This window comes from Equus quagga, chromosome 11 (genome assembly GCF_021613505.1).
Source record: "Equus quagga isolate Etosha38 chromosome 11, UCLA_HA_Equagga_1.0, whole genome shotgun sequence".
In the NCBI taxonomy this organism is placed as follows: Eukaryota; Metazoa; Chordata; class Mammalia; order Perissodactyla; family Equidae; genus Equus; species Equus quagga.
In genome coordinates this window covers 71,978,303-71,996,240 of record NC_060277.1, presented here as the reverse complement: position 1 = coordinate 71,996,240, position 17,938 = coordinate 71,978,303, and the positions used below count along the sequence as shown (strand labels likewise).

Sequence of the window (17,938 nt, the reverse complement as noted above, 5' to 3'; positions counted from 1 at the left end):
GCTCAAAAACCCTCTTGAAATGAAGAGGAAATTTGCTCTGGCCCTGGTGAAGGCTCAGGTTCTGGGGCTGAGCCAGGAGCTGCCTGCAGAGAGCTGGAAGAAGGAGCAGGTGTGTGCTGTGTCTTTGCTAGGGCTTAATTTCCAGCTCATCTCCTGGCGAGTCTCAGGCCTGGCCCCGGTGTGGGGAGCCGGCCATCCCTCAGCCACACCTGGGGGCAGGAGACATCCCCAGGCAGGAGGAGTTTGTGCCCTTCTGCAGGTACACACACAGACCTGAGGTTTTAAGTGTCATCTTGTAAAATGCAAATACAAAAATAAAATACCCCTGGGAGGGTCTCACTTAGCTTCCCCCCACCCCCAACACCTCGATGATGAGTTAGCGCTTTAGAAGGATTCTTGGAGAGCCAGGACCTGGTGGATGCCTGCGGAGGGGGTAGGCGAGCTCTGCCCAGCCCCCTGGCGCTTCTCAAGGCTGTTTCTGGACTCAGGATTGCTTACTCCTGCTGTACACCACAGGCTGAGGGGTTCACCCCTGGCCGTAGGGGATGAATATAGGGCAACCATCTCGGAGCAGAATCAAGAACGTGAACACACTCTCATGAGGTAGAGAAAACACGGACCTCAGCTGTTTATAGATTGCTGCCACGGGGCCACCCATCTGCAAGGATGTTTGATTGTTTCTTTCTCTGGCTCAGTCTTAACACACAGGAGGTGCTGGATAAATGTTATTTGAGTGAATTAATATCTACTGATCCGTCTTCAGAACTTGTTTGTAAGCTTCATGTTTCTGAGGTGGGGGAGCAAACACTGAGGAAAGATGGCTACTCTAACCTCTATTCCTACCAAAAGAGAAAAAGGCAGGAACAAAGAAAAACTTGAAATCAAACAGGAAGGAAAGGGAAGGAGAGAGGAAGGAAGGAAGGAAGAGGAAGAAAAAGAAAGAAAGCTGCCAGAAAATCTAGTATTTCAGTACAAGAGACCTTTTTTCTGGTTTTAATTCTGCTAGTTGTTTAAGGCAGACAGGTAAATATATGCACATTTAACTTTTTAAATATTCAAGCCAACATTTGTCTAGTTGCTCACATTACACTAGAAACTGTCTATTAACTGCCCTTGCCATGAAGAATGAGGAAGCCAAGGCTTTTTTTTTTTTCAGCCACTTGCTTTTCATTGAGACAATATGGAATTTGGGGTCAGATTATTATCGTTAATGGATTATCCTTTATGTACTTTTTTGAGCATCGTTTCTTTCACATTTTTCTTATTCCGTAGGTATATTTACATTAGTTATTTAGGCTGAATTCTGTCTTTATTTCATTGATCGCTGTGAATTTTCAGTCTCCCATTCTGGAGTTTTTTATTGTAATTCATCTGTCGGTCAACTGGACGATACTTTGGAGCAATTCTTTAGGAAGAATGGATGCTTCTCTGTTTTCTGTTTTTGCTCTCACAATCCACGGTACCTTTTGGAGATCAGAATCACAGCCATTTTCCGGACTGCAGAGGCAGCTGGAGGTGCCATCTGATGCGTTTAGAATGGCAGATCTGGCGGTCTTCCCTGGGTTGCCTCTGTGTGGTTGCAGACGTGTGATACAGGCCTGGTGACCTGCTTCCTGCCCCACTCGCTCCTCACGCTGAACAAACGTACAGTCACATCCATGGCACAGTCACGCACTCTGTGTACCTTCTGAGTCTCCATCCTGCTTGAGTAGGGCAGCAGGGCATCCAGCTGTTAGGCACCTTTAAGGTAGGATGGTCTCAATCTGGTTTGATCGACGGATAGCATTTGTAGCATAAAACAATACCAAAAATGATTGTGTGCGTGACATCAGCACGTCTCATGTTGACTCGCCTTGCCCAGTATCAGCTTGTCACCCTTGGCTGTAATCATGGCTTTTCATACTCAGTTTGTCACCACGGACTGCCCAACAGTCTTTGAGAGCAGTGGCCCTTCCTGTTTTCCTAGGGGTCCTGCTCCGGCTGCCTCTATGCTGGGAAGCCCTGGTTCCTGTTGAAAAACCATCTAGGTTTTTCCCATTGTCAAAATTCTGGCTCCTGGAGGTCAGGTGGTAAGTGACATCTGAGGGAAAACTTATTTTTCTTCAGAGACAGAAATTTCAGCGTTACGAGCCCGTGCTGGTGTTTTCAAACCAGCCGTAATGTGACTAATCTTTTCCTCTCTTGCTCCACTACAAACAATGTTAATTACCGCTTTCTTCTCCTTTCCTGAGCTGCCCACTTTTCTCTCTTAAGTCACATCCAGATTCAGGGTACCAGCCACAGACTGGCCTGACTCCCCCTGTGTTGACCTGCTGGGCGGCCCAGAGATTTAATAATGTCGACATCCAATTACCAATCTGCTATACTTTAATGTTAATCAAAGTAACACATGCATGTGGTTAAAACAACCCACATGTTCTGAGGAGCTCATGCTGGGGAGCAGTGGTGGCCTGCCCGGCCCCTCCTCACCCAGCCCAGCACGCACAGCCCTCTTGTTTTAATTCAGTGCCGGCTCCTGCCATGGCTTCCTTGATTTTTTGGTTTGAGGTATTCTCAATTGACCCCATGCTCTGAAAGATGTGGAGCTGGCTGGCTTGGGCTTTTATTATTTTTAGCTCTGATTAAATTTGTAACTTTATATAATATTTGATTTTATGAGTATTGCTTTTTTACTTTTCATTTTTCCTGCCTTATATTCAATTAAAAAAAGTGTTTAATTTCAAACTCTTGTCCTCCTTCAGCTCCAGGGAATTTCTTTCTATTGCTCTCTCTGGGCAGTCTCTCATGAGGAATTTGACCCCTCGAATTGAGCTTTTCTTTTTTTTTTTTGAGGAAGATTAGCCCTGAGCTAAGTACTGCCACTCCTCCTCTTTTTGCTGAGGAAGACTGGCCCTGAACTAACATCCATGCCCATCTTCCTCTACTTTATATGTGGGATGCCTACCACAGCATGGCTTTTGCCAAGCAGTGCCATGTCCGCACCCAGGATCCGAACCGGCGAACTCTGGGCCGCCGAGAAGCAGAACGTGAGAACTTAACCACTGCACCACTGGGCCAGCCCCTCGAATTGAGCATTTTTGTCTTGTGATTTCTTTCACCTTTTTCTGTTTCTTCATCTTTGTGCTCCATATTTCAAATTTCCTCATTTTTATCTTCTATCCTTTATTTTACATTTTTATATTTCTGCACTGTATTTTTAATTTCTAGAAGCCTTTTCTTATTCTCCAGCTGTACCTTTTTCATAGCATGTTGTTCTCATTTGGTGAATGAGCCTGTATATTTAAGTCCCTGAGTTAAACTTTCCTACTTTACTCAATTAATTAGCAATGTATCTGTTTCTTTTTCTAGAAGTGTCTAAACAGAGGATGAATGTCCTGCCAGAGGTGTGGGGGCTCAAATGGCTTCAAACGGCAATCACTTATTTGCTCACGACTCTGCAGTTGGGCCCTTTTGCTGGCCTCTCCTGGGGTCATTTGTGGGCTGCAGTCATCTGACGGTTTGACTGGGATGGGGGTCCACGAAGGCGCACTCCTCTGTGGTCGGTGCTGGCTGTTGGCTGGGGCGGCTCACTTCTCTGTGTGGCCTCTCGCCCTCCAGGACACTGGACTAAGCTCTCACCTGATGGCAGCAGTGTTCCAAGCAGCGACAAAGGAAGCTGCCAGTCTCTTGGGACCTGGTCAGGAGCCCTGTGTTACTTCTGCTCAAGCCTACACCAGATGCAAGGAGCGGAGACATAGACTCCACCTCTTGATGGAGAAGGAGAAAATAATTTGGGGCCATGTTTATTCTGCTGCAGCCTCCCAGGCCACTCCTCTCTGTCTTAGCTCAGGCTGCCATAACAAAATACCGTAGACAGGAGGCCTAAGCAACAGGAGTTTATCTCACAGTTCTGAAAGCTGAAAGTCCGAGATCGAGGTGCCGGCAGATTTGGTTCCTGGTGAGGGCTCTCTTCCTGGCTTGAAGGTGGCTGCCACGCTGCTGTGTCCTCACACAGAGGAGAGAGAAGCAAGCTTTCTGGTGTCTCTTCTTATAAGGACACTAATCCCATCGGAGGGCCCCACCCTTATGACCTCATCTAAATCTAATTACCTCCCGAAGACCCCATCTCCAAATAACTTCCCATTAAGGGTTAGGTCTTCAATAGATGAATTTGGAGGGGATGCAGTTCAGTCTATAGCGCCCTCTAAGAGCAGTGCTTCTCTCAAGTAACCTGAGTTACTTAAAGCCTGGAAATTTGCACGTGTGCTCAGTAGTCTCAGCTGACACATGTTTGTATGTGACTAGCATGTGCTGGGTGCCCTGGGTGGCTCCTGCCGTCATGGAGCTTTCAACCTGGTGCAGGAAATAGACATGTAAATAAGCAATCCTAACAGAGTGTGTGTATTGCCGTTGTTCTGTGGAAGCTTCTGGGTAAAAGTAATTTCCTAAAGGTTGGATTTCCTTAGCCCAGCCCAGGGAAGGAAGAAGGAACAGCGTGTACAAAGGCCTGGAGGCAAGAGACAGCCTGGTGTGGTCAGAGAGTGACGGTGGCTGTGTCTGGCTGACCCCCGAGTGTGGGGGCGGGAGGAGGCGAGAGATGAGGCTGGGGAGGGAGAGTTCTGGGGTCTTGTTGGCCATGCTGTGGAGTTTAGCTTGCCTGTTAGAGTTCCTGGGAGGCCAGCACTGTGTGTGTGTGCATGCATGTGTGTGCGTGTGTGCAGGTAATGAGTTAGGGAGGGCTGTGCTGCCTCTCTGCCAGGGTGGGTTGACCCTTTAAGAGGCCTTTCTTAAAATGACCAAAGTGTAAGCAAGAACACCTCTCTCTAGCAGGCCATTTCCCCTGTCTTTTCAAGACTGGGTCAACCTGGAGCTTGTTAAGCAGACAGAACACGGTCTCCCTGAAGACAGAGTCCCACGTTCTGTCCCCTGGGGACGGTTCCTTTGCTTTGCTTTCTTTGTTTGTTCGTTCAGTTGGTTGGCAACATTCCTGCCACGTACAGGCTCCTTGCTGGGCCCTGGGAACGCGGGATGGCTCAGGCACTGCCCTGCCCTTGAAGAGCTCACCGCTTTCTAGTTGGGTGAGTGCTGTGGCAGCAGGACTGCGTGGCCTCTGATTCTGCACGAGGTGGCATGGAAGCCTTCCTAGGGGAAGTGTTGCTGCCTGATGGAAATGGGGATACAGGGCACAGGAGGAAGGAACAGCACGTGCAAAGGCCGCAGACTGGACCCTTGCTCGGACCCATGGGGTGAGGGGTGGAGACCATAGAGTTCATGCAGGTGCTCTCCTGAGTTGCGTGGGAGGCAGGGAGAGGCAGTGGTAACACATGGAAGGACGGAGCAATGGACAGGGACAGAGGTCTTGGGCCACCCCTCCCCCATCATCCCCAATGGGCTGTCCCCTAGGCCTGCCCTTCTTTCCAGCCGGGCCTGGCAATTACCACCTTCTCCAGCCACAGCCATTTAGGAAATGCCGATGATTAGCGATTGTTATCATGGTAATTAAAATTCCCTGGGAACAGCTTGGCTCCTATCCATCAGTGTCTGCAGTCAGGTTGGCCGTGAGCTGAAATCCTAATGAAAACCTGGAAGCAGAGCACAGAGCGGTGCCACGGGGAGGATCTGATGCCGCCAGCCACCCCCTGCAAGGGCCGTGGTGGCTGCGCGGGTCTCTTCTCATTAAATGGCATTTTCAAGGCTGGCTGCTTTGCTGGCCTTATCACAGCAAACCACACGTGGGGAGCAGAGGGGGCTTTGCAGAATCGCACGGCTTCTCCAGAAAATGAAGATTTTCCGACCTGTGGCCCTGGACAGGGTGGACTGGGGGTTAATTCCCGCTGAGGGCTCTTCCTGCCACTGTTCCTGGGGAGGGGGCCACATGTTGACGCCAGGCAGTGGATGATGAGCCTGGATGCACAGAGCAGAAACCACATGATTGAAAGCTACTGTTGAGTGTTTTGCAGGGTGGGGGTGGGCACGAGGCAAGAGAAGTTCTGAGGATGTGCATGGGTTGGCATGGGGGTGGCAGCTCAGAATTCAGCCCAGCTGGGGTCCCTCCTGCCTCACCTCACCACTCCTGCTCTCCCACGTGGAAGGCATTTTCCAAAATACTGAGTGTGTTTTATGCACCTCTGCCCGGGTGTGCCCTCCATACAGGCCGCAGGGACTCAGGAACTGCTGCCCCTCGAGCTGGTCCAGGAGCACCAGCCAGCCTGGTCTGGTCTGGTCTGGTCTCTGCCCACTGCAGTGACATCAGGCCATCCAACCAGACTGCAGTGCCAACCGAGAGAAGCAGACAGCCCCCCCAGGCCCTGTTACAGTGGACTCACAAGGATTGGCTGACCCACCTAGGACCTGCCCACTGGACCTCAGGGAGACGCTGCAGACCTGACAGACTCATGAGGTCATTGCCGCTGCTGAACATAAACATCGAGATGAATTGTGTGAAATTGAGTTATAGATCAAAAATGGTTGAATACCAAAAAAAGGTTGAATATCCATTTCATGCACTTCAGCCTAATACTTTGCATCCTGTGCTCTTTATCCTTTTTCCAAAAGCACTTTACTGATCAGGATTTTCTAAGTCGGGGGTAGGCGTGGAGACGGATAGTTGCAACAGGAAGTGAGGCTGATGGCGTGGATGGTACTAGAGCTTGCTCTGCACCATCACACCTGGCACCCCTCTTTGTCCCCTTTGTCCCTCTTTTAATCTGAAACAGCAAATCCATTTGATTAGTTACAAGAACTTGGGTGAAACCCTCAGGCCACTTCCCCAGGAAGGCGACAGACTATGGATTGGGACACGTTCCAGCAAACTACCCACAGCTGCCAATTCAACCAGTGTTTATTGAGCACTTACTGTGTCAGGCGTGCACTGGGAGTTTGAAGACACAGCCCTGTCCCCCTTCCCGGATGGCAGAGCCTAGTGGGAGAGACAGATAAAAATGGAAGGACCAGCCGAAAGGTGGAAGCAGCCCCAGTGTTGTCGAGGGATGAATGCATAAAGAAAATGTGGTGCACATACAGTGGAATGTTATTCAGCCTTGAAAAGGAAGGAAACTCTGACCCATGTTGCAACTTGGATGAACTTTGAGGATGTTATGCTCAGTGAAAGAAGCCAGTCACGAAAAGTCAAAGACTGCACGATTCCACTCCTAGGAGGTACCTGGAGTAGTCAGATTCTTTCTGAGTCAAATTCTCAGAAAGTGGAATGGTGGTCATCGGCCGCTGGCGGGGAGAGCGGAATGGGGAGCTGTGGTTTAATGGGCACAGAGTTTCCGTTTTATAAGATAAAAAATGCTCTGGAGATTGGCTGCACAACAACGTGCATGTACTTAACACTCCTGAACTGTACACTTAGAAATGGTTAAGATGGTAACTTTATGTGTATTGTACCACAATTAAGAATGTTTTAATTAAAAAGAAAAGAAAAGGAAGCATGTACACTCACAGGCTGGGACTGTGGTCCCAGCTCTGGAGGAAAAGGCCAGGAGGCCGTGAGATGAGGACTCAGTGATGACCAGTGATGCACCTGGCCCTGTGGAGTCCCAGATGCAGCTCTGTGGCGGTTCTCGGTCTCTCCCACTGGAAGCCGCATGACAGTGAAGCGTGGGCCATGTCGCCGAGTCGCCCTCAGGGTTATCCCATCCACATCCCTTCAGACAGGGCCTCTGTTGGCTGTGAGTGGGGGAGGGTGTGCTCTCCACTCAGACAGCGCCTCCCAGGGGCGGCAGCGGGACCCCCATCCTCCCTCCTGCGGCACCTAACCCTAGTGACCTCTGGACCTGACAAGCACCTCCCAAACCCACCACCCCGTGGGAACTGCTCCTGAACGTGGTCCCCAGACCAGACCCCAGATCCCACCAGGAAGTGTAGTGCGGGGTCCACGCCCTGAAGACGCTTAGCACCCCACTGGGGATTCAACTTGTCTTCCTGGAGAGAAGTCTGGCAATATGCGTCATCATCTACACACGTCCCTCGACCCGGCGGTTTCCCTCGGAATATCTCCTAAGGCGATAACCGACACCTGCCTGATGACGTGTGGGCAGCAATGATGGTTGTGTCCCTGCTCACAAGAGTGAAAAATTGGGAAGAATTTCATGTCTATCAGTGGGGGTCTGATTTAATTAAATTTCATAAATCTAAACTATGGAGCCATTGGAAAGTGATGGTGGAGACCATTACTTATTAACACGAACAGTTGCCACGGTATATAGTTAAGTGGGGGGAGACAGGGTGCATCTACATAGTGCTATTCTTCTAAAAAACAAAAACAAAATTGTGTATGTGCCAGGAAAGGGTGTAAGACAATTCACACCACAATGTTAAGCAGGCCTCTCTCCGTGTGGTAACGTTATGAGTGACCTATGGTTTGCCCATTTTACTTTTTTGTTATGGTCCTAATTTTGCATGCTATGTATGTATTTCTCGTCTCAGGAAAAAAAAAAGACCAAGGAGTCTCCGTGGCGGGGGTGGAAGAGGCACTGTGGTGCGGGTCCTAAGCCCCCCGGGCCCCTCTATTCACAGACAGCTTTCGAGAGCTTGCTTCATTTGGTCCCCGCAAGGCCCAGCCCGTATTGGGGGGCAGGAGGCTGGCATGCTCAAGGGAGGTTGGTGAAGCCCGTGTGGACGGATGCTCAGGCCCTCAGGTCTTCATTTAGCAGAGGGAGGCCGGGTGAGCCCCTTGCCGACCCCCCATGACCTCTTGGGCTTGGACGCCTGTTCTCAGGAGTCACGCAGCCCCTCTCAGGGACAGGTGGCCTTGGTGGCTGCAGCGTAGGTTGTTTCCTCTCCCTGTACGGCTCTTCCCTGCCCTCTAGGCATCTGGTCTGCAGGACACATAGTGCCCGCGATGATGTCTGACCCCCTGAGGATCTGTTCACCGCTCAGTCACCGTTTAGTGAGCATCTTCTTTGCATCTGTAAACTGTTGGGATGAGACTCTGAGGCCTCCAGTGTGGCGCAGAGGCCACTAGAATAGTGGACGGCCTTGGGCAAGTTGCTTAACTTGTTGGAGCCTCAGTTTTCCCATCAGGAAAGTGGGGATAATAGCAGTGCTTCCTCAGAGAACTGTTGTCACCGGATGCCTCTGGGAATAGAGGAGGCACTCAGTGAATTTCAGACCGTGTGCATGCATTACCGACTCAGATAAATACGCATATATTGTAGGAGGGCTGGGAGAGGATCGGAAAGGGTTTTCCCAAAGGGGCACCCTGAAGCCTTCATCCCAGCAGACAGGCTCTGTGTTACACAGGAGCCACAGGAAAGCAGGCCCTTCCGCACAGGGTAGCTGAGAGGAGCGGGGAGTGATTCGAGCCAGGAAGATGATCCGGACTCAGCGGTCCCGTGCCTGGCACTCTACTGTCCCCTTCGAGAAACAGACGCACCTGGCTCAGCCAGTGAGCAGCCAGTGCCGTACAGTTAGGTGCTCAGTTTATGCAGACGCAGTACTAAGGTTAAGTTTCTCGAGGAGAACCTGCCAAGAACCCTGTGCATATGGGCCTATTAAAGGCTCTGAGAAGTCCTGCGGTAACGGAACTTGGTTTAACCTAGAGCTTCCCAGTTTATTTGTTCGGGAACCTTTTTTTTTTTTTTCTTTTTTTGGTCTGGCCCCTGTTAACATCCCACAGGCCTAATGTGGTGCAGAGGAAGTGTGGGCACTGGGAAGCACCGTCCTAGAGAGAATCGGGGCAGACTCAGGCCTTCTGATTCTAAATTCTCCCTTTTGAGTAGGGCACTTGGTCCACTGTTATAAAGCTGTCGGCATGTGTTAGATGAGCAGAGGAGGGTGACGGCGAAGATCGTGGCACCGTGTCTGTCGGGCGGCTGCTCCGTGCCCAGCACTGGGCTGTGGGGCTGGGTGTTCACCTGAGTCTGACCCTCACGGCCGCCCTGGGAGACGCGTGCTGTTCCTACGTTCCGCCTGTTGGAGGGTCAGGAAGGGTGATGTGTCCGGATCTCGCAGCTGCTGGGTGACAGACCCCAGGGGTCAAACCCAGGACGTCCGACTGACTGCCAAGGTTTCCTCTTCTCCGAGAAGGTCACCTCATTCCTTCACACGCTCCCATCCTCTTACGAAATACCCTGAGTGTATTTCTTTCATCAGAAAAGAGATTACGGAGCACTTGGTGTTTTTTGAAGTAGGCATTAAGGGTTCAGGGGCCTTATCTCCGCTGCTGCTCTGAATTCTGATCTGTGGCTCTCGCTGAGATTCTGTTCTCTCTGTGCCTACTGCAGAGTTCTCGTCCCGAGAAGCTCTCCAAGACAGTTTCCAACACCGTGCCATGGCCCAGCCCGGCTTTCCCTCCAGCCTCTTCTCATGCTGCCCCAGAGTCTTGAGGGGAAGGGGTGGGCAGGAGGAACACGGGTGGCATCTATTGATCACCTTCTGGGTGTCATGCATGGTGCTGATCATTCTCCAACTTTCCACCAGGACGTGGGTGGGGGGACCTGCATGGGAGCACGGGGAGCGCTGCTCTGATTCCTGTGTGCTAAGCTGATGTCTCCCCCGCCCAGGTCTGGAAGAGGTCGGGGGCCTGGTTCTACAAAGGGCTCCCCAAGTACATCCTGCCCCTGAAGACCTCTGGCCGGGCCGATGACCTCCACTTCCAGCCTTTGCCCCTGGAACCCGCAGAGCAGGAACCCAGAAGCACTGAGACCAGTCGTGTCTACACGTGGGCCCGAGGGAGAGGTAAGTCCCCTCTGCCCCTTCTCCCAGGATAATAGCTAACGTTTAGGCTGTCAGCCAGCCGTGCGGTGCCATGAGCACCAGGCCAGTGCCTGCCACACTCTCCTCACGGCTCCTACTGGTGTTTCCACCCTCCCTGCACCCACACCTGGACCTCAGCGCCGTGATTGCTCTGTGTGAAGATTTGGAGGGAGGGTCCGCTGGGGGCCATTTCATAAACAAGGATGAGTTGGGGGCAGGGATGCTGTGAACAGCACTACGGATCTTTTGCAGAAATGTGATGTCAATGGAGGGTTTTTGCAAAGAATGAGAATGCCTCTTTCCAAGGCTGACCTGTACCATCTCTTCTTGGCACTTGTCTTGCATCTCAGTAAGAGAGGACTCCTGGCTTCCCTGGTCCTAATGAGCAGAGTGACTTTGTGCCCAGCACCCTTGGTGTTTGTGGCGGCTGCACTGATGTGGGTGTGTCCCAGGGGGCCCCCATCAGAAGGGGTCTCTTTCCCCCTGGTGAGGATGCAGCGCGGGGTGTGGTAGACGGCTCTGCACGGCTTGCATGACGCTGTAATGCTCATGACTTTATTTTTGAAGTTCCAGATCTCACAATGGGTTCCAGAGGCAGACGGGGCAGGTATTAGTGGCCCCATTTTATAGATGAGTAGCTTGAGGCCGAGAGAAGAGGATGGACTTACTCAGCTGGGGTGTGGCAGGGCTGGGACCAAAAGGCAGGGTGTTGCCCTCTGGGCTGTGGCTCCTTCTGCCCTGAAGCACCGAGTTTCAGCCCGAGACTCAGGGTCTGAGGGCCCTAAATGAGACAAAGCAGCCAGAGGAACGACAGGCTCATCCTGAGGCCGGGGCGGTGGACCCAAGATGGGAGACGCAGCTTTTGAGGGGCGCTCAAACATCTCTGTCTTTGGATTATAACCAGCATCGGACTATCTTTGCATCACTTGGGCTTTTTTTTTTTCTTGTTACAAATGTAAGGCATGTTTATTATGAAATTTCGAAGGTTGTCAAATAATATGATTTAGAAGGTAATAATCTCCCGTAGGTCGATCCTTCCAGACATAACCGGCATTAACAGCCAGGCGTCTGTTCTCCAGCTAGCTTTCCCTCGGCCTCACTTGGCTCTGTCTGCAGCCGGCCTTCCTTCCTAGTTCCACTGGACTCCATCTGCCAGCTTATTCCCGCGAGTCTGCCTTCCCGCCATCACTGCCACAGACGAGCCTTTGTAGGGACCATGGACGAGTGCCGTGGGGAGGGGAGCAGGCTGGCCTGGCCTGGCCTGGCCTGAGCAGGGCGCCGTGGCCGCCAGCCCTCGGAGGAGCCAGCAGGGGATCTACTGGGGAAGTGGCTCCCTCTTGCATCATGTCCCTTTTCCACCCTCAGAGCCGGGCTTCTCCTGCCCCAGCCCTTCAGGGCACGTCCATGTCCCGCACAATGAGGGAAGACACTCAACTGTGGGAACAGAAGCTGGGGGACACTGGTGGGTTGCTTGGAGCAGGTTGAGGAGGAGGCCCTGAGGCCCCACCCAAGCGGCCCTCACTGCCCTGTCTGCTCCAGCATCAGCACACCACACACGTGCACACACACACACAGCCACGCAGACACAGATGGCCTTTTAATTATGTGGGCAATGAGGCCAGCAGCCCGCACAATTGGGGTTGGCACCGTTTGTGAGCCGAGTTTATGCAGAAGCCAGGCCAGGCGACGTGGAAGCCCCCTCGTGTAAGCTGGGTCTCTCTCTGCAGACCAGACTGAAATGCCCCCAGGCCCCCAGAGCACAGGGAGTGCCTGCTCCAGGCCAGGCCCCGCCAGGCGTATCGCAGCCTGTGATTATCTGAGTGTTCGTGCTGAGCAGGAGGAGGAGGCCCAGATGGGGGACCTCCAGGTATCACCCATGGGCAGCGGGGAAGGGCTGATAGCCCCAAGCTGGTTGTGGAGGCCCAGGAGGTGTCTGCACTCACGCAGAGAGCGGGTGCACCAGCATAGGGCACATGTGGTAGGCAGGACTGAACTTGGGGAAACCCGCAATCGTGGGGGAGGGAGGAAGAGGAGCTGGTGGAGGAGGCAAAGGTGGCGTTGTGGGGGAGGCAGGAGGAAAGCAGAGAGGTTCTATGCCGTGGAAGCCAGAGTGCCGGGGGTTTGCCAGAGGGCTCAGGAGAGCCACAAACAGGCCGGCTGTCCCTGAGCTGCTTGCAAGCCTGGGTGGCTGTGGTTGTCCTCTCTGATTAGCCTGCGCAGAAGCCAGGATCTGTGCTTTCTGATTGAGTTTGGGTTCCCCTGGTCATCCCAGACCGGGTTGTGTACTAACAGAGGTACTCGGTGGACTGCCAAGGCTTGTGGGAGACCAGAGGCCCCAGCCAGCTGGAACCATCCTTACAGCTGGTCCTGAGCCTGGGGGCAAGGAAGGAGCCCTCCAGGAGGTCAGCCCCATGCTAGCCCTTCTGTGGCTCCCTGGTGGTCCACATGGCCTCACGGCAAATCTGTGGCAGCCTCTGGGGAGAGCTTGGGCGTGCCTGCCTCTGGGAAGTCCCCCAAGCTGCCCGAGGATGCTGCCTCGTTCCTGATTCCTTTTCAGGCTGGTCCCCTTGAGGCTTTCAGGCTCCCTGCAGCAGGCAGCCCGGGGGTAGCCTTGGGAGTCTGGCGCAGGGATGTCACTGGGCCTTTCCAGACCGCTGCCCACTGGGGAACCAGTTGGTGTTTTTCCAGCTCCGAGAGTGGCTTCCCTTCTCCGCCTCCAGCCCCATCATCAGTGGTGTCCAGGTGCCAAGTAGCTGCTGGGGTCAGAGCTGCTGTTTGTGGTCCAGGTCAGAGCCTGTCTGGTAAGCCTGGCCCTTGTAGGACCCCGTTCAGCCAAAATCGAGCTTGGGGCCAGGCGGAAACAGAATGACTAGCACTGGGCTAGTCCCAGCACACTGGAAGCTGCATGCGAGCAGGGCTGTGTCAGTCCTGAACAGGCCGATTCCTCAGCATGTGGCCTGGGAGAGGCACGGGATGGATGCTCGTTAGATGAATTGATGAACCACCTGCTCCAGGATGAGGGCTCTTCAGTAGGGCCTGCAGGCGCCTCTGGGTCAGGGGTCTGTTGGACAGCCCCAGGAGACACTTGGAGGCTGTTGAAACCACCTCGCTTGGGGCCGGCCCCGTGGCCTAGTGGTTAAGTTTGGCGCATTCCACTTCGGTGACCCAGGTTCAGTTCCCAGATGTGGACCTGCACCAATCATCGGCAGCCACGGTGATCCACATACAAAACAGAGGAAGATTAGCATAGATGTTAGCTCAGGGCGAGTCTTCCTCAGCAAACAAACAAACAAAACCACCCCACTCTCCAGAGGCGGCTCTCCTCCTGGGCCCCTGCCTCCAGGGACCCCAGGGCCAGCATCCCCCTCCTGCCACGCATTTCCTGCTCCCTGGCCTGGAAGCTGATCCTGGCACCAGTGTGCTCTCTCTGACCCTCTTGCCCACCCCCAGCCCTCCATCTCTCTGTCCCTCTCAGCCCTTGGGCCGGTACACCTGTGGCTCCCAGCTTCTCCCCCCAGCCCAGCCCAGGCCATTTTTTTTCTCCTGCCCTATTGGAAGAGGAAAGGTAATCAATAGATACAAGCCATGAACTTTTCAGTCCACAGAGCCATCAAGTGAAATGTATTGATGTTCCTGAGACAGGTTCCTTTTCTTCCTCCTTTAAATTTTCTTTGTTCATTTTTAATTACGTAAGAATGCATGGTATATTTTAACAAGTTAATTCAAAAGGGTATGAAAAATTAAAATCTCTTCTGCTTGCCATCATTTCCAAATCCCTTTCTCCCTCTTCCTATAAACATGTACTTGATATAGGTTACTTTTTGTTTTGTTTTTTATTGCTTTTGTTTTAACAACAAAAATAGGCTCTTACCTATAACTCTGTGTGTTGATTTTTTCAATTAAAAGATCGTCATGGGCATGACCTCCAGGTCTCTAGATATAGATTTTGGTTTATTCTTTTTAATGACTGAATAAAATCCCATCATAGTGTGTATTGTGATTTAATTATTCACCTATTGATGGACATTCAAACTGTTTATGGCTTTTTGCTGCTGCAAGCAATACTGAAACATCCTTATATGTATATCATGCTCTTATTTCCATGGGGTAGGTTTCCAAAAATGAGGTGGTGTATTTTACATTTCAATAGACGTTGCCAAACCATATTCCAAAAATATTACAGTATTTTATACTCACTTATACCTACGTCCTTGCCTGCCATGAATATTATTGGTGTTTATCCTTTTGGCCAGTATACTAGATGAAAAATGACATTTCATTATTTAACTTTGCATGCTTGAGAATCTTTTCATATCTTTATTATTTATTGATTATTTAGATTTCCTCTTTTAAAAGTTGCCTGTTCAAATCCATTGCTCATTTTTTATTAAGTTGTTTACTTTCTCTTATTGATTTGTAGATGCTCTTTATATATTAGGGATATTAAATGAGTTGCAAATATTTTTCTCCTTGTTTGACTTTATGCTTTGTTTGACTTTAGTCTTTGCTTATAGTATTTTGCTGTTTAAAATCTATTTTTCTATTCAAAAACAATTTCTGTTAATTTTTGTGAAGTCAAGTACATTTGCTTTTGCTTTGCGGTTTCTAGATTTCCTGTCTTGCTTTGAAATGGCTTCCTGACCCTAAGGTTTAAAAAAATCTGCTAAATAAAAAGTTTAAGTAATATGAGAATAAAAGGAAATTCCTTAAACATGATAAAATTACCAAAAAAGAAAAAAATATAATACCTAATATCGTATTAACTGACAAAGCATTGGAACCATGTTCTATCAAAATGCAAGTCAAGAATGCCTCCGTCATCACCATCACTTAACAGTATTTTGTAGTATTTAACTAGTGTAATAAGGCAAGAAAGTAAAGTAATCTATTACTACTGGAAAGGAGAAAAAATTCTCTTTTTGGCAGATGATGTGGCCGTATACCAGGAAGACCCAGGAGAGCCCACTGAAACAGCCCCCTAGGATTAATGGGATAATTTGGGAAGTGATAGGACACCAAGTAAATCAATAGTTTACACAAAAAGATCAATCATCTTACTCTGTACTGACTAACTAGAAGCAGAAATGGGAAAATACATCCCTAATTGCAACAAAAACTATAAAATGCCTAGAAACAAATTTTAAAACAGAATTATAGGTCCAACATGAAGAAAATTATAGACTCTTATCAAAGGACGAAAAGTAAGACGTGACCAAAAAGGAAAATGAGAATCTCGGTCCATCCAAATTAATAAGTGTAACAATTCTTGTCTGATTCCCAGCGGAGTTTGTAGACAGGAATGGACTCACATGTTTCCTTTATCCATGGAGTAAACAGAATGAGGCGTAATCATACAATGGAGTGTCATTCAACCTAAAAGGAAGGAAGAGCTACACATGCTCCAACATGGCTGAACCTTGAAGCTTTAGGCCCAGTGATGGAAGCCAGACACAAAGGCCGCCTTTCCTGATGCCATTTATGAAATGTCCAGAATAGGCAAATTCCTGGAGACAGAAAGTAGATTTGTGATTGCCGGGGGCTGGGGAGGATGTGGAGATGTGGGGAGGAAGTGCTGATGGGTACAGGGTTTCTTTGAGACGTGATGAAAATGTTCTGGAATTAGTGGTGATGGTTGCACGACTTTATGAATGTACTAGAAACGACTGAATTGTGTACTTTCAAAGGGTGCATTTTATGGTATAGGACTTATAGTTCAATTAAAAAAAACTTCATTAGAAAGAGAATAACTTAGCAAAATATTTTTTTAAAGAATAACAAAGGAGGTGGGAGAAGTTGTCTGACCAAATGTTAAAGATTACTATGAAGTTACTTTAATCAGTAGAAACACTGTAGTATAGGCATCAGGATAAGTAGAATATTTACTTATAGAATAAATAAGTAGATAAGTGGAACACAATAGAGAAATAACAGACCTAAGAATGTATGGAAGCTGAACATAGGTAGCTTTTCAATTCAATGGGAAAATAACAGGCTTATTTAACAACTGGAACATAATTAGATTTCCATCCCATTCCACGTGGATCCAGAAACACAATGCAGGTCGAGTAAAGAGCTAAACGTCAGCAATAATACAGTGAACGTATCAGAGAAAGGTTAGAAGTGTTGTCTCAGAAAGAGCTGGTGACTCACACTCCAGCACCTGCAGGACAGGTGGACTGACCCCTGGGTTTGGCACTCCCTCCTCTGGACACTTGACTGTTCGGTTTTGGCCAGGGATGTGCCTGCAGACCCCTTGGTGAGCCCCCACCAGCTTACTCACAGCAGGACATTCGTCCTTTCCCCAGGATGAGGTGGGGAACAGTGTGGCCTGTGTTCCTCCTGGTGACTGACCCAGGGTCTGACCTGGCTGCCTCTGGGGAGAGGTCTCCACCCTCCCGCCCAATCACTCCAGACGGAGTGTGTGCTCCACACTACTTTTCCCTGGCAGATCTTGCTCCAAGTTTATGGCAGCAATAAATTGTCATCTTTTGTGCACTCCCAGGTCTCTTTGTTCCCCGATGAAATATAAGGTGTAAATGGCGGAACCAGTAGTTCAGGCTTTTGGGGTTCAATCGCTTTGAAGCTGAGCCCACCTCTTCTGCAGGCCTTTGAGCTGGATCCAACCTTTGGGCTGTGTATAGAGAGATATTTGCTGGGAGTAGGGGTGGGAAATGCCATATTAATCTGGCGTGTTGGAGTAATAAGAGGTTACATTTTTTTCTCATATACTGGAAAGCTTAGAGGAAGGCACGTGCAGCCTTGATTCAGCAGTTCACTGATGTCAGGGCAGGTGTTTATATAATTCCTGCTTTTTCTCTCATGGTCACAAGATGGTTGCCACAGTTCCAGCCATCACTATAAAGGAAGGAAGAAAGATCAAAGGGGAGGCTGGGAAATCTAGCCTTTCGCTTCTGCAGCCTTGCATTATTATAATGGAAGCAGGCAGGGAGGAGGGGGCTGGCGCTTGTGCTGGAGGAGCCCCATGCGCTATGAGAGCTGGAGAGCTGAATTTATCGGACTGAAGTCACTACAGTGGAAATTATTCTCAGATAGGACTTTGTGTTTCTCTGCCTCCAATGCCGAGGATACTTAACATATGGGCCCTTCTTATTTTCTTCAGCCCCCAGTGCTGTGGCCAGGAAGCAACACTGCCCTGGGTCTGCTCTGTGGTGGGTCCACCCTGCCTTTCTTTCCCAGGTGTGGCTGAGCACCTGAAACGGGGTGGGGGTGGGAGGCACCGAGGCCCCAAATCTAG

At 50.2% G+C, this 17,938-nt stretch overlaps 1 protein-coding gene across 5 annotated transcripts in view; it reads left to right on the top strand.

Annotated features, from left to right (window-relative positions):
• RPH3AL (rabphilin 3A like (without C2 domains)) overlaps positions 1-17,938 on the top strand; it is a 141,651-nt gene that overhangs the window by 105,636 nt on the left and 18,077 nt on the right. For all 5 annotated transcript variants that reach the window (XM_046676259.1, XM_046676261.1, XM_046676262.1 and 2 more), the window contains one exon: positions 10,491-10,665. In XM_046676259.1, the coding sequence (XP_046532215.1) occupies positions 10,491-10,665 (175 nt within the window). The remainder of the gene's footprint in view (positions 1-10,490; positions 10,666-17,938) is intronic.